Source organism: Macaca nemestrina, chromosome 11 (genome assembly GCF_043159975.1).
Source record: "Macaca nemestrina isolate mMacNem1 chromosome 11, mMacNem.hap1, whole genome shotgun sequence".
NCBI classification, from domain to species: Eukaryota; Metazoa; Chordata; class Mammalia; order Primates; family Cercopithecidae; genus Macaca; species Macaca nemestrina.
Window position 1 is genome coordinate 69,681,419 of NC_092135.1, and position 16,450 is coordinate 69,697,868.

Genomic DNA, 16,450 nt, shown 5'->3' on the forward strand with positions numbered 1-16,450 from the left:
CTAAATCACCATATAGAGCCTTTCTTCTCTTTCTTCTTCCCTCCCTTCACTCTGCGCTAGCCCTTTCTAAAACTAATTTTTCTATTTTCTATAAAGGTGGAAGAAAGGGCGAACCTGATCATGAGATTTTTGGAAACAGTAGTCAATCAGAACAAAAAGCATTATCAGTATATTTACAAAGAAAAATCAAACTACATGTACACATTTTGGTGTGCATTTTATTTTTGACTGGAATCATATCCATATGAAGGAAAACTGTGGAAGTATCCTTTACTCTTTTGAAAGCTTGGCCTTTGCCTTGCTGTGTCAAAGGAAAGCAAAACTAAGCCAGTAATGATGGAGATATCCCTGTTTCTATATGCACACTGACAGGAGAGGAGCTGCCTAGGAAATGCTTTTTGATTGATGAACAGAGGAGGGTCTACACACACATTAAAATACAAATGGAAACATATCAGCACACACAAGTCATTAGCCTGGTCCTCTGGCATCCACTGGCATGCATCTTTCCAAAGTACCACTTATTCAATGGTATCAGCAATATGTCTCATTATGCCTTTTATCAGCAAATACCTTTTTATTCCAGAATGGAAAACAAACTAGGAATTAAATACATCCAATATTGATGCTTTATTTCCATAAGTCACCAATAAGAGAATGAATTTAATTTTAATACATTTATTTTTGTGTGATTCTTAATAAAACACTTTCAAAACATTCTGTACATTTCAAGTCACTCAGAACCGCATTACATTTCTACAAATGTGATTTGTTGGGATGAGGTGCCAAGATGTCTCTGTACAAAGATGTACAATATGTACAATCACTGTAAGTGCAAGCTGTGCAAAGCAGAGTCTAGAACACTAATTCATGCCAAGGCTTACGAAAACATTTCAACACATAAGACTAAAGCTTGAAACAGCATTGTGGTTTTTTCCCTGGGCAAATGATTATTTTATAAACAAGTATATGTATATGTCATATAGAAAGAATAGTTTGACTCCTCAGCTCAGTCAGCACCATGCAGCTGACTGGATACATTACAGGGCTGCTCTCCTAGGCCTCTTTCTTCAAGGTGCCATTTTGCCACACTCAACAGTTGTCTCATCACTGAGTGGCTGCCACTGCTGCCTTTGGCTGAACCACAGCAACACTAGGAGACTTAAATTTGGGGAGATAAAGGCCAAATTTGTTTTCGATGCCTGCAAACGTGGCTGTGGCGAGTCTGTATCCACCGATGTGATCAGGGTTGGCAGGAGGAAGGTCTGCAATGCGTGACTTAGGTGTTGGTTCTGAACCAGCGGGTTTGCTGTTGACAGAAAAAAAGCCAACGGTTAGCATGCTGAAGGTGGATGAGGGCAGCTTACCGCTGGACATTTTCGGACTGACCCATGTGCCACAAAGAAGAGTGTTTGTCTCAACTATTTCCATGGCACCTGTGCTGCATGACTAGAAACAACAGTCATGATTTATGGCTGCTTTGACAGCAACTTATCTACACATCTGATTTACAAGAGAAATGGCCTTATTTCCAATGCTTGTATACATATATAAACAGATCCATAGGAAAAAAGTCAGAAGAAAAGACATTCAAATATGAAGATTCTCTGGGAAGTAGGATTATGGATGATTTTTTTCTTTTTTCTTTTTGTAAAGATGGGGTCTTGCTATGTTGCCAAAGCTGGTTTCGAACTTCTGGTCTAAGCGATCCTTCTGCCTTGGCCTCCCAGAGCACTGGGAGGTGTGAGCCACCACACCCAGGCTGGTTTTTTTCTTTTATGCTTTATGGTTTTCCAAATTTTCTGCACTTATCATATATGAAAGTAATTTTTAAAGTATATATTTTTCTTTTGACATAACTTTAGAAGTTAACTTTTTACGTAGTAGACTCATAAAGATTATCAATTAAATTATTTAAAGAGAAATAGGCAGGGCACGGTGGCTCACGCCTATAATCTCAGCACTTTGGGAGGCCAAGGCAGGTGGATCACGAGGTCAGGAGATAGAAGCTATCCTGGCTAACACGGTGAAACTGTGTCTACTAAAAATATAAAAAAAAAAAATCAGCTGGGCGCAGTGGCATGTGCCTATAGTCCCAGCTACTCAGGAGGCTGAGGCAGGAGAATCACTTGAACCTGGGAGGTGGAGGGTGCAGTGAGCCGAGATCGCACCACTGCACTCCAGCCTGGGCGACAGAGCGAGACTCTGTCAGAAAAAAAAAAAAGAGAGAGAGAGAGAGAAATAAATAGCTTTAGTTCTTTTACAGAAGTTGAAAGCATGGAAAAGCCTGAAGCTTCACATTTCTACAATGCAACTGTAAGACTACTGTTCTCACTTTTTTTGTATAGGTCCCTCCACTTGATCCAACAGCTGATTCCATATATGGCCTTTGGGCACAGAGGAGTTCACAGGCTTCCGATGTGAGGACTCAGGAATGGTACTTGGTCTTCTGCTAAAAAGCTAATTGCTTGCTTGCTTTGGGTACAACTTCCCCACCCAGAAAATTCAACTAATAATTCCTCTTCTCAGTGCAAGCTTCAAATGATAAACTTTTAGAAGCCCAATTTCTGGCCTACAGCTCACTAGTGATTATATCCATGGGCAAAATCTCTCTTCAAGCCTATTGGTTTTTCCAGTAAATTAGCTTCAAGAACATCTACACCTAACTAATAATAAATTGTGGTGAATAATGAAGTATCAGAGATGCAAAAAGGCTTGGGACTTTGAAAGAAAATGCACAAAAGTGTTACTGGTATACATTTACATTACTTCTGTGAAAGGGCCATATAATAAAATCCACATAATGAGAACACCATGAAGTTCAGTATTTGCTTATGTGAAAAAAGACAATTATTTACACAGCATTTTAATCTGCTGCCTCCTGGCTAGGCACGGTAGCTCATGCCTATAATCCCAGCACTTTGGGAGGCCAAGGCTGGTGGAGTTCGAAACCAGCCTGGACAACACCGCAAGATCCCATCTCTATAAAAAAGTACAAAAATTAGCTGGGTGTGGTAGCACGCCTCTGTGATCCCAGCTACTCGGGAGGCTGAGGTGGGAGGATCACTTGAGCCCGGGAGGTTGAGGCTACAGTGAGCCAAGATCATGCCATTGCACTCCAGCCTGGGCAACAGAGGATATCCTGTCTTTTAAAAAAAATTTGCTGCTTCCCTAAAATCCCCCAATAGCTTATTAAAGGTTCTGTCTTATCAGTTTTCTAAGAGTTGCAACAATGCCTTTGTAGACAGAGCAAACATTTGTTTTGGTTTTAGTGATTTCTTTGTAAAGGAGTTGAGCAGCTGACTTACAGGCCTCCAAAATCAATGTAAAACCACCGCTGGAGAAGTTCATAAGTGACCAAGGTAACACCAAACTGGGGAGAGGATCGAAACACTCGAGCTGAAAAACAGAAGCAGGGGCAGGGGAGACTTAAAGCCAGAACAAATGTGGTAAAGACAGCCACTGAGTCACAGGGGAGGATGCTAGAGCCAGCCAGCTATTCTGTATGGCTCCAGCCCCTGCCTACCTGCAGTCCCTTTCCAAAATGCTGAGGGCCCTTCTTCCCGGAGAATCTTCCTGAAACAGTCGATGACACCACTGTATGTCGTCTGGCCAGCACGGGCAGCCACCTGCAGTCTTGTCTTGATGACATCAGCAGGGGTCACCAGAGATGCAGCTGGGACACCTTTCAGAATAAAACTACATTTATCTAGAGTACCTTATAAAAGATAGGAATACTACTAACATCTACTATAGAGTCTGCAACTTCAATCACTTGAGCGGAACTCAAAACTCTTTAAATAGATGTCTGGCCACTAATGGGAAAAGGACATAGAAGCCTATTAGCTGTTTCAATGTGATCAGTGGAAAATTATTTCTTTTTCCGAATTAAAAAAAAATCACTCTACATTGCACGATCCCAAATAACTGTGAAACGAAAAAAAAAGTAGCAATATTAATAAGGCAATTCCCGTGTTCTCTTTCAGTTTCAATTATTTTACCTCCTTTTTTTCTTAAATAAGATACAAGTATTTTTTATGTATACAAAAGGATAATGTCATTTTAGTGAGTCACTAAATGTATCTGACACCAAACTACTGTTTTTCCTGATTCTTGTCAACTGTAGTGTGGGAGGTGAGTATCAATACTCATAATCACTCGCTTGTTTGAAGGGCTACCTGAGAGTTAACTGTGACTCCTTTCAGACATGCTTACATGACAAAAGTCATTACAACTGGAGCGAGAGGTGGCCAGACAGCCAGTTAAGAAACAATAGGGGAGCTGGTCAGGGAAAGGCCCCTGTGCCCAAGCTCCCTGGGGTCATGTTGAGATTGATCAGCATCAGGACACAGAAGACGGATTTCACAACCACACCTTTTACTTATAAAATAAAACGGAGAGCAAAGGAGCAACATAATCTTCCCCAGGGGAAAGAAATTCAATTTGGCCTGAATATCATTGTATCCTCACTAGGCAGATGGAGCTGGCAGCCTTGTAGGGGGTTCTGCTAGAGAAGAATGCAAATACCTCCCCTTGGCATGGCCTTGCACCCTATTCAGATGAAACTAGGTAAACTGCCTGCCTTTGGAGACAGACTTTTGAATGTTGTCAGTTCCTGCTAGCAAATCTTGACTGGTAAAAATTAGAAAAAATAATTTCATTCTGAAAACTGACATCAAATGTCTATGGGGAAAAAGATGCTGCTGACAGTTCCATGGAAATATTTAGTTGGTTCAGTCAACCACTGGCAAATGCCTGTCCACAATTAGACTCTTCTTCCCTGGCTGTTTTTCGTTGTTGATTGGGAAGCACAAGGAAAAGCCTGGAAGGCAAATGTTGCCCCCATTTAAAAGTAGGAGACTGGGCCAAGTGTGGTGGTTCACACTTGTAATCCCAGCACTTTGGAAGGCCAAGATGGGTGGATCACCTGAGGTCAGGAGTTTGAAACCTCACATGTACAGCCTGACTCTTTTTTTTTTTTTTTTTTGAGACGGAGTCTCACTCTGTCGCCCAGGCTGGAGTGCAGTGGCACGATCTTGGCTCACTGCAAGCTCTGCCTCCCAGGTTCACGCCATTCTCCTGCCTCGCCTCCCGAGTAGCTGGGACTACAGGCACCTGACACCACACCCGGCTAATGTTTTGCATTTTTAGTAGAGATGGGGCTTCACTGTGTTAGCCAGGATGGTCTCAATCTCCTGACCTCGTGATCTGCCCACCTCGGCCTCCCAAAGTGCAGGGATTATAGGCATGAGCCACCGTGCCTGGCCTCAGTCTGACTCTTGAGTTAGGAAGGAGCTGACTTGGAAAAGGAGAGAACCAGATGTCCTTGGCTGCACCAACACTCCGAAAAGACAAAGGAAGGAAGGGGTGCATGTTTGCTCTCTATACAACTAGTAATGAACCATTACAGAGCTCAGTGTGGCTCTGACCAGCTGTGCTGGCCAACATGGTGAAACCCTGTCTTTATCTAAAATACAAAAATTAGCCAGGCATGGTGGTACACGCCTGTAGTCCCAACTACTTGGGAGGCTGACGCAGGAGAATCGCTTGAACCCGGGAGGCAGAGGTTGCAGTGAGCCAAAATTGTACCACTGCACTCCAGCCTGAGTGACAGAGCAAGACTCCGTCTCACCAAAAAAAAAAAAAAAAAAAAAAGGTGGGAGACTGGTAAGTACCAGAAAGGGGCTGCTACACACAACTCACTGCCAAGACTGAGCGGGTAACTTTACTGGCTTTTAAACGCAAAACTTACTGAAATTACCACCGCTAGGGGAGAAAGGACTTGCTGGGCCCCAAGTAAGGGCGGTAAGGTCCCTGGGGCCGTTTCTTAATGATCACAAGTCATCCCTGTCTTCACAAGCAAGAACAATGTGGTCCATCCCAACACTCTCAGGCCCAAGGGCTCCTGCCACACACCAAGCACAGCACACTCCAGGAGCTGCTCAGGTTGCCGCGATGTTTAGCCAGAGCCTCCAGAGGAGAATGAGCCCAGCAATGAAGAGCCACACACTGAACATAAGCCTGGCTGGTCACAGCCACACTGAGCTCTGCAATGGTTCATTACTGGTTGTATAGAGAGCAAACATGCACCCCTTCCTTCCTTTGTCTTTTCAGAGTGTTGGTGCAGCCAAGGACACCTGGTTCTCTCCTTCTATTCCAAGTCAGCTCCTTCCTAACTCAAGAGTCAGGCTGTACCTGTGAGGTCAGAAGGAAGCATCTCAGTACGTCCCTGCTCTTACAAGGCTCCTCTTTCAAATGGAATCTCTTCTGTGCCTAATTTGGTATCTTAGATGAGATGAAGGTTTTCCTTCATGTTATTGACATTTATTGAGCACCTATTACTACTACACTGGCCACACAGGAAAGGCAAGGATGAAGAGAATGAAACTCTTGCCCTCAAGAAGCTATTAGCCTAGTACAGAGGATAACACTTATGCAAATAACTATTAATAAAAGACAAACTGTTTTTGTTTTTGTTTTTTTTGTTTCTTTGTTTTTTTGTTTTTTTGAGACAAGCTCTCACTCTGTCACCCAGGCTGGAGTACCGTGGTATCATCTCGGCTCACCGCAGCCTTGACCTCCCAGGCTCAGGTGATCCTCCCACCTCAGCCTCCCGGGTAGCTGGGACTACAGGCACGCACCACTATACCTGGCTAATGACAAAGTGTTAAGGGTTAGAAAAAGTACAAAAATTGAGTTCAAGGTGGTTTGCTGAGGGGTACTGCTTACTTTGGTCTAATGAGGGCAATGGTAGGAAAAAGAGGGACACTTTCACGACAAAAGCTCAATTTTGGGCCAAACCATGTAGATTCCAATATACAGAGAAAGTAAGAGCATGCTAGATCTGTGCATAAGCATGAGATACAGCAAAGCAACTGATGTGAGGAAAAACTTTCCTACCTTAATGCTTAGCTTGGCTGTACTCAGGGTTTCAGGGGCACAGGAGACTAAGAAACATGTTAATGATGAAAGCCCAATTTAGATGGGCAGATCTAATTTGGCTCTGAGTTGCTAAGCTGCATTAAGCTGTTTATCCACATTATGCAAATGTAATTAACTCTCATCAGAATTACAGCACATCCCACAAAGGAGAAAAAGTGATATTTAAACTAAGTCAGGTACAAACAATAATCCTTCCAGAAATAAAAGGGGAAAGTACATAGAGATTCTGTACTTTTTAAATAATGGGAGAATTCTTGCAGTTAAAAAAAAAAAAAATTCGTAGTTACCTGCCATAGCTCCAGCTGCAAGAAGATTTAAACCTCCCACATGTCCATTTTCATCAGCCAGAAGTAGTTTGCAATGAGCATAAACAGGAAAATAGATCGCAGAGAAGGGAATGTCTCGGAGGAAACACGCTTTGGCACCCTGTCACACAGTGAGGAAATAGTGCAAAACAGTGTGAAACTGAGTATGAATGCCCAAATGGGATCCATGTGACATTTTTCAGTGACAAGCCTGAGGTGTCCCTCAAACAGCATTAGAACTGATGTGCAAGGGAAATGGGGGAGGCGGGAGATGAGTGGGGAATAGGGAAATCCGTATATCTCAAAGCTTGTGAAAGCATGGTGAATCCTGCAGTCCTAGAGTTAATAACTGGGTAATGATACTATCTGAAAACTAAGAACTTTCTGGCGTTTTTAATATAGATTCAGGGTTTTTTAAATTAATTAATCTCTTACTATGGTAAAAACACACAAGATCTACCCTCTTAAATTTTTACATCAGGTGAGAGTCCCCGCAGTGCCAGGTAAAAAGCTAGCAGCAGTGGTGAAGGAAGGTAACTACTCTAGAGCAGGGGGAAAAGAAACCCAAATCTTCCCTCCTCATTCCCCATGTCCTAAATATCAGACAAAATATTTTAGCAGCAGATTTCCACAGGAGTAGAAAATCATTACCCAGGGGCAGCTTGTCCCAATGACTGAGGTCTCAAAGAACCCCTCTCTCAGCTCTGTCAGAAGCCCACACCATCCACTACCTAGCTAGCCAAACACTCCACCTTGGCGCTTATTTTTTTAATGACTCTGTTTTATTCTTCTTCTTTTTTTTTTCTGAGACAGGGTCTCACTATGTTGCCCAGGCTGGAGTGTAGTGGCGCGATCACAGCTTGCTGTAGCCTTGACCTTCTGGGCTCAAGTGATCCTCCCACCTCAGCCTCCTGAGTAGCTGGGATGACAGGTGTACACCACTGTGCCAGCTAATTTTTTTTTTTTTAAAGTAGAGACAAGGTCTAGACATTTTGCCCTGGCTGGTTGAACTCCTGGGCTCAAGCAATCCCCCTGCCTCGGCCTCCCAAAGTGCTGGGAGTGCAAGTGTGAGCCAGTGCTCCCAGCCCTGGCTTTTTTTCAAAAAGACAAACTCAAACATTGAAAAAAGAAAAAAATCCACGGACTCGCTAAAGGATAATACAGAGAGAAGCAATATTAATAAATTCATCTCTCAAAGGGAATTCAAAAAGGATGGAAATTGGGAGTGGGGAGGAGGAAGCAAAAATGTGTACGAAACTCTCTTGAGACAGGCATCATTGTTTGCTGGTCTCCAGAGAACCCTGTAGCTGTGTGATTCCAATCTAGAGAATTTCTAATTTCTAATTTGCAGTTACAGAAACAAATTTACACATTTCTGCAGTGATGGATCTATATCAGATGCTGTGGAAACACAGTTGTCTATGGTGGCTAAATTTACGTATTCCCCTTACACGAGGCAAAGGAATGGAAAGAAATACTCTTCCTTGTTTAAGAAAAATAATAGCTTCTGCTCCATTACATCTGATCTGTAATGATGGGAGTAAGTATGCCCGCAGGGAAGGAATCTGTTGACTGGCATTTTGTTAAAGTACAGTACACTCTGTTGTTGTTGGTTTTTTTTTTTTTTTTTCCTAAATGGAATTCATTATTGACAAATCCTACCACTTAACTTCTTAAAGACCTGAATCCTACCAAACTCTACTACTGTTTTACTGTGGTCAAATTATTAAGACAAAGAAAAGCTCCCACTGGGAAGTTAACAATAGAGATAACTCAGACTGAAAATAAACATAAGACTATTTTGAAGCCCTAAACCAGTCCAAAGAGAGCACCAAGGAAAGTCTTCCCAAACCCCCCAGCAAATGAAAGGCTGTGAGCCTGAGGCCAGTAGGTCTGCGGTACTGGCCTCCTTGCTGACAGTTTCACAAAAGCCTGAAGATGACAACAGGAGAGGCTGCATATGTATTCCATAGCCTCTCATACAAGTGTCCTGATTCTTTTCTTTTTTTTGATTTTCTACTCCACAGACTACCCTGCTAGACAACATTGCTTTTCAAGTTGGAGGGAAGAAGTCTGGTTTCCACATTCTTTCACATTTTATTGAGTACATTATAACCTAAACCTACCCACCTTATACAGACCAAAAATTCCCAAGTCCCGGAGTACATTCAGGGCGCTGACTCTGGGTCCCGTGGTGATCTCTCCAGCTACTTGCAGACGAATCTTCACTATCTCCAATGGGTTGGTAAAAATGACCTGAGAGCCTCCGGCCTGTAGGCAAGGGAGAAGAGACAGGCAGATTCCACATCAGAGCCCGACTGGCAGCGTAAAAAAGGAAAATCCAGCAAAGCCTCCACGTCTTGCTATCTTGAAAAGAAGAAGGTAAAACCTCCTTCCTCATGGGGGAATGACAGTTTGACACTTAGGCCCACCCTGGAGAGGTTCAGAGGGATGGTCTCAAACTCTGTCTCAGATCAATCTACCCCTGGGTTTGTTTCTAGCTGAAATGTCAAGACTATTTCTCAGACCAGTGTTTCCAGGATCACCCCAGCCATATTCCAAATAACAAAACTAATAAACCCATTTGGAAAAAAAAGTAGAGACAGATGTGGCAGCAAGGTACTCAATGAAAGAAAAAGAGATAGTAGAAGACTGTCATATTTTACAAGCCAGAGCTAAAATTCAGAGCTACAATTATTTTTTTCCTCTTTGTGGTAAGCATTCTTGGCAGCAAACCCACTTGCTTCTGCTTCCTTGGATTGTAGAGCAATTAAAACTACTTTGGTGCCTTAAGTCAAAAGGGGAAAAGTCTCCTCCAGTTCAAATTCTAAAATGTATTATCCTAAGCAAAATTTGGATACAGGTACATGGCTACACCCACACAAAAGGGAAGAATTTAGAAAGATAAATTTCAGTATCATTTCAAGACAAAACCAGAAAAACTCTTCAAGGCAAAGCTGAGAAATGGAACATCTAGTTACCATGAGTACAACACCCTCAAGATCAAAGCCACATTCCATATTCCTGTGGTGAGTGACAGAGATTTGAATTTGGATAATGAGAGTATATTTGCATCTGAAATCTGTTAACTAGTAGAGAAAAAAAAAAGTTTAACAAAAACTTCTACCAACTTCTTTTTTTTTGGTTTCTGTAAGACAAGAAAGAAAAAAATGTGTGTGACCATGGATATATAAAAATAAATAAAATATATATCTCCTTTCATGAAATGAAAAATCCCATTTGTACATCTTCAACTGTAGCTGTTTATATTATATAATCATAACCATATTCATATAATATTCATAATGATATTCATATCATCATAATCATTGTATATAATCACATGTGAAATACGAAATCTGGGACACTGTAATTCCACAGGTAAAGATTACAAACAATACCAAAAATTCACATGCAGCTTTCAATGGTACTTCAGTGCTCAACCTTTGCCCACATTCCTGCTCGTTTATCTAAAACCCAAAGCCCTCCCAGACCCGCTTCCAAGGCGCAGCAACATGGCTCAGTCCATTTTCCTAATTGCCTTGGGACTATAAATCCCCCAACTACCCCTATTCCAATCCTGACTCCTTAACTCCTTTCAATATTCAAAATTGCCAGCAATGATACTAAATGCCTTCCCTCTTCATGGACAGCTTATTGTTCTGGATTCCCTAGGGCCTCAATCCCCTTTTTGTCCTTCGAGCAGGGAGGTGCAGCAATTTGCTGTCTCTCTCTCACGGTTTCCTCTAACTCCTCAACTCAACACAATCCAGACCACTGGCGCACAGGTCCCCCAACTATGTACTGACCCAATTTTACATGTTGATTTGCCTGCGTTTCTCTCTCTTTTAATCTGTTGCACTGCAGGCAGAAAGAAGCACTTTAATGTTTCAATCTAAGCAAACAATACTTTCAAAAGGATTGCTGGGTGAAAAATTATGTTAAAATGATAATCCAACTAATTGCTCCTGTAGCTAGTATTAAAGACCAAATCAACTGAAAAAGTTCACTACTTCCCTGAAATCTCTTGTTTAAATAATGGTTGCAAAGACTATCTTTTGGAAAATGTGCTTTATGTTTTAACTAAAGCAGGTTTAAAAATTAATAGAACTGAAAATTTTTATTCTAATTCCCCCAAATTTGCCACTACCAGACAGTGTCAGTCCCTGGGTGCCAAATGTTAAATGTGGACATTATGTTTAAATAAATACAAAGGTCTTTCATGTTTGTAATCATTAGTAAATTATAACATCCTGCTGGGCAGGAGTACTCCAATCCATGTCCCCCACCCGCACCTCACAGCTGCCTCCTCCCCTTCCTTCTCTCATGCACCCTTTTAGAAATAACTGCCAATTGATTGAGATTTATACTCCTTTAACAATGCTTCAAATTTTTTGAAGTATACAAGTAACAGGCTTTCTACTGAAACTACAAAAATGGTACAATAAAGAGAAATAATTGATGTTTTATTTGTTTGTGAGACAGGGTCTCACTCTGTCACCCAGGCTGGAGTGCAGTGGCAGGATCAGCTCACTGCAACCTCAACCTCCCCGGGTTCAGGCGATCCTCTCACCTCAGCTTCCCAAGTAGCTGGGACTACAAGCGTGCACCACCACGCCCAGCTAATTTTTGTATTTTTTGTAGAGATGGGGGTCTTACCATGTTGCCCAAGCTGATCTCGAACTCCTAGGCTCAAGCGATCCACTCGCCTTGGCCTTCCAAAGTGCTAAGATTACAGGCGTGAGCCACTGCACCCAGGTGGGACTACATTTTAAAAATACATACACCTTAATTGCTGTATGATTTGAAGATTAGTTACCTAGCACACATACCAAATCCCAACAATGCACAGGACATAACCACAAAACTCAATTGATGTGCATTTATAAACACATTTAATCTGGCAAGTAAGAGTGCAAACAATCAATGACACTATAGCAAGGCACACATCTATAAGTTTGTTTCATGCCTATGTTTGAAGGAGGAACACTTCTGACAATTACATCATTTGTATATGCTTTAAAAACTAACATACACGCCAAGTGCAATGACACATGCCTGTAGTCCCAGCTGCTCAAGAGACTGAGGCAGGAGGATTATTTGAGCCCAGGAGTTCAAGGCCAGCCTGGGCAATGGAGTAAGACCCCTACCTCTTAAATTTTTTTAGTAATTAGTATACATTTTTAAAACCTCATGATAGGCCTAGGAACATAAGGCAAATACTTTCCAGAAACGCTGAATAATTTTAGCAAAGATAAAGACTGCAAAAACCACAGTTACTTTTGTACCAACATAATAGTTTCTCTAAAACTCTGGATGTTTATAATGCTTAGAGGGAAACATACATGGCAAATATGCACTGTTCTTTTTCAAATTCTGAGGTTAATCACTCCGTCTCTCTCTCTCCTACATATTAAATTGGGGATAGGGAAGGGGGAGTAAAATCTGAGATTCGTTCAATTATACTGGTAAGAAATCAAGCAACACAGAATGAGGGACTATGTTATCAAACTATTGAACTGGGTGTTTCCTCTCTGAGAAACAAATACAGAGAAATAGAATATTTCTTCCAAGACTCTATTGATTATAAATGATATCATTAATAACAGCTTTCCAAAGGGGAAAACCACTGCTTGCAGTAAATATAATCTTTAATATATAGAATTCCATAAATACAGTAACTTTTCAATAAAAAATAGTACCTGTATTTCTACAAATATGCTAACATTTGCTATTTTTAATAGCAAAATTGAACAGGAAGAAATTCAAATTCCCAATAAAACTGCCAAGTAGATACAATTTTATGCTGTTAATTGGGCAATATGATTTGATAATAAAATCATGCCAAATGACAAAAACAGAACATAAGATATTAGGTACACATTTGATCATAAATATGTCAAAATTTACCTAAGTTTCTCAAAATCAAAGTGGCTTAAAGATTAAAAAATTGATTGCCTCCTGGATAAAGAAACTGAATAGCTGGGAGAAATAATTTTCATAGCATACTCTATTGTACCTTTTAAATTTCAAAACATATGAATGTATTAACTACTCAACAACAACAAGAAACACACCTGGTCTTAGAAACAATGGCTTCTTTATAGACTAAGTCTTCTCTCACATATTCTTCTTCATGGTAAATTTGGTAATTTGGCAAATATATTTTTTAAACTAGTTGGCATTAGTTACTGTGGACCTAAGGTTTTTTAAAAAGCTTATTATATATGAACATCAAAAAACCTAACCAAATATAGCTAGTGATCTGAAATAATCAACACTAAGATATATAAAATTTTAAATTAAACCACAATGATACACAGCTACATAAATTTAAATGGACATTGCTAAATTTGACATCCTGTTGCTTCTTTTATAAATGCTTATATTAGATAACATACCATTCAATACCATACCTTTGCTGAATTTTTTTCACTCATGAAATCACCAAAATTAGCTTCTAATTCTCTAATTGCTTAAATTTCCCTCATCAAATTTGCAGCTTATTTTTTAAAAGAGATACAAGCATTAATATTAAAACAGACTTAGATGCTTTCTACTTTTCAGTATTCTGTTGTCATTTCTTTGTTCTAGAACTGAGTTTAAAAGATACATAAAAGGGAACAAATCTCATTTTGAATGAGGGTTACCCATATATAACAGAAATGGAAAGAATAAAAAACTTCCATTTAATCTTATATGATTTTTTTAATGAGAAAATCAACTAAAGCTGACAGCAAAAGTTAGTGGGGAAAAGGATGTAATTTTGAGATGTCACCATGCTTCCACAGTGCCTAAGGCCGAGGGGCTATACACAGGATTAGGCCTATTCAACCTTCTGCCCTCTCAATCCTACCCCCGGGGCAAGTTTCACAAAGAGGTTGGAGACTGGGCCCTGTTTGTGCCAAGTCCTTTGTTTATTTCCTTCTTTGATCTGTTGTCTCCTATAGATTGAAATGATTTCCCTCCAACCACAAAATATCCAATCTAAGTAACTCATTATAAAGTCTTCCCTTTTAGAGACTGATGAAAATCTAACTTCAGTTTATTTAAGGTCACATCAACTCCAGATGAACACCATATGTGCACATAAAATAACCAGATAAACAATAAAAGTCACAGAACTAGGTGTCACTAGGACTGACTCAAGAGGAACAGGAACAGACAGTGAGTCAGCCTTGCACACCACCAACCATTCATATTTTTCTAAAGCAATAGGAAATGCTATGGTTCTTTCTAAAATAGGATAGTGATAGCTTAAAAGAAATAAACTGCAATGTGCTCATTGCTGATTGATGATATATGCGAGGGTGTTATGAATTAACATTACATATACCCCTAACTAGGGTAAGGGAAGTGCTATGATCTGAATGTTGGTGTTTCCCCCATTTCATATGTTGGAACTAATATCCAACATTATAGTATTAAGAAGTAGGGCCTTTTGGGAGGTGATTAAGTCATGATGGTTCTGCCCTAGTGAATGGGATTAGTGCCCTTATACATGAGGTTGAAGGGAGCTGCCTTGTCTCTCCTACCAAGCGAGCACACAGCAGCAAGGTGCCATCTTGGAAGAGAGAGCAAGCCCTCCCTCACCAGACGCTGAATCTGCCAGTACCTTGATCTTGAACTTCCAGCCTCCAGAACTGTAAGCAATAAATTTCTGTTGTTTATAAATTACTCAGTCGAAGGTATTTTTTAATAGCAGCCACAATTAACTAAGACAGCAAGAATGAAAATTCCTGTGTACCTATCATAAGCCACTTTTGACATAAACATATAAGGATTTTTAACTTGTATGCATATCTATATGTGTTCACATAAGTATGTAGGGATAAAGTTGGACCACACTAATTCCTGGGGATGGGAGGTGGAGGAGCTGTTTCCAAACTACTCTTTAGAGATATACAAGCTCGGCTTGCTGAGGAAGACACAGAATTCTTCATCATAAGGAGCTGGATAGTTACAGATCTTGGACCCCAGGATTAGTAAATGCTCCACCTAACATGTGGGCTTTTTGCTTTACCGATATGAAGGGAGGGTGTGTGTATGCAGTGTGGGCACACACATGCTTAAGCTGAGAAAAAGCATGGGAGAATTCAAAGATTCTAGGTTTGGAAGACTACTGACCTAGATTGTCATAGATTTTGCATTCAGCATAACCATTCCATTCCCACAACTGTGCCATCTGCCTTACAGAGGTCTTGTGCACTACTAACTCATGTGAGAGCACTATGCAGACCGAAAGCAAAACACAAAGGGAAAGAATGTGTTCTCCAGAAAGTGTGTTCGCATAGGGTTGTGGAAATTCACCTGCAACATTAGCACTTTGCTGAGCAATAAGTTTTGAGTTTCATGACTTCCATCCACTCAGGAGTATATACTCTCTAAAAGAGGTAATGCAGTCAGCTAGGTAAGTTTATTGCTAATCTCTGATTTGAGTTTAACAATTAAAAAAGAACAGGTACTTACCAAAGAGACCATTAGAAAGTACATATAGGTTAGTCCATTTAGATTTTTTTTTTTTGAGACGGAGTCTCGCTCTGTCGCCCAGGCTGGAGTGCAGTGGCCGGATCTCAGCTCACTGCAAGCTCCACCTCCCGGGTTTACGCCATTCTCCTGCCTCAGCCTCCTGAGTAGCTGGGACTACAGGCGCCCGCCACCTCGCCCGGCTAGTTTTTTGTATTTTTTAGTAGAGACGGGGTTTCACCGTGTTAGCCAGAATGGTCTCGATCTCCTGACCTCGTGATCCGCCTGTCTCGGCCTCCCAAAGTGCTGGGATTACAGGCTTGAGCCACTGCGCCCGGCCTAGATTTTTTTAATATTCTGTTTTGTTAATTTGGAAAGATATTTAAATTTATTCTCAGTTAAGTTTCTGGATCTACCCAAAAAACTACATAATTACTTTTTCTTTAAAAACTACTACAAACATCATTAATAAAAGTAATAAACAAGTCATAGACTGGCAAAAAAAATCCACAACACATCTATTTGACAAAGGGCTGTATCCATGACATATAAACAACTTCTACAAATAGTAAAAAATATGAAACCTAATAAAATGTAGGCAAAAGATTTGAACAGATACTTCACACACACACACACACACACACACACACGAATAGCCAATAACACATGAAAAGATAATCAACATCTTTAGGAATCAGGAATATGCAAATTTAAACCACAATAAGATACTATTTCAC

The 16,450-nt window shown here is 40.6% G+C and overlaps 1 protein-coding gene across 6 annotated transcripts in view; it reads right to left on the reverse strand.

The window, feature by feature from the left end:
- Window positions 1-611: 611 nt before the first annotated feature.
- Window positions 612-16,450, reverse strand: part of LOC105483242 (solute carrier family 25 member 12) — a 227,773-nt gene continuing 211,934 nt past the window's right edge. For all 6 annotated transcript variants that reach the window (XM_071072930.1, XM_071072929.1, XM_071072932.1 and 3 more), the window contains 5 exons: window positions 9,378-9,518; window positions 7,230-7,368; window positions 3,527-3,685; window positions 3,309-3,399; window positions 612-1,309 (listed from right to left, as the gene is read on the reverse strand). In XM_071072930.1, coding sequence (XP_070929031.1) covers window positions 1,108-1,309; window positions 3,309-3,399; window positions 3,527-3,685; window positions 7,230-7,368; window positions 9,378-9,518 — 732 coding nt within the window. In that variant the 3' untranslated portion in view covers window positions 612-1,107. The remainder of the gene's footprint in view (window positions 1,310-3,308; window positions 3,400-3,526; window positions 3,686-7,229; window positions 7,369-9,377; window positions 9,519-16,450) is intronic.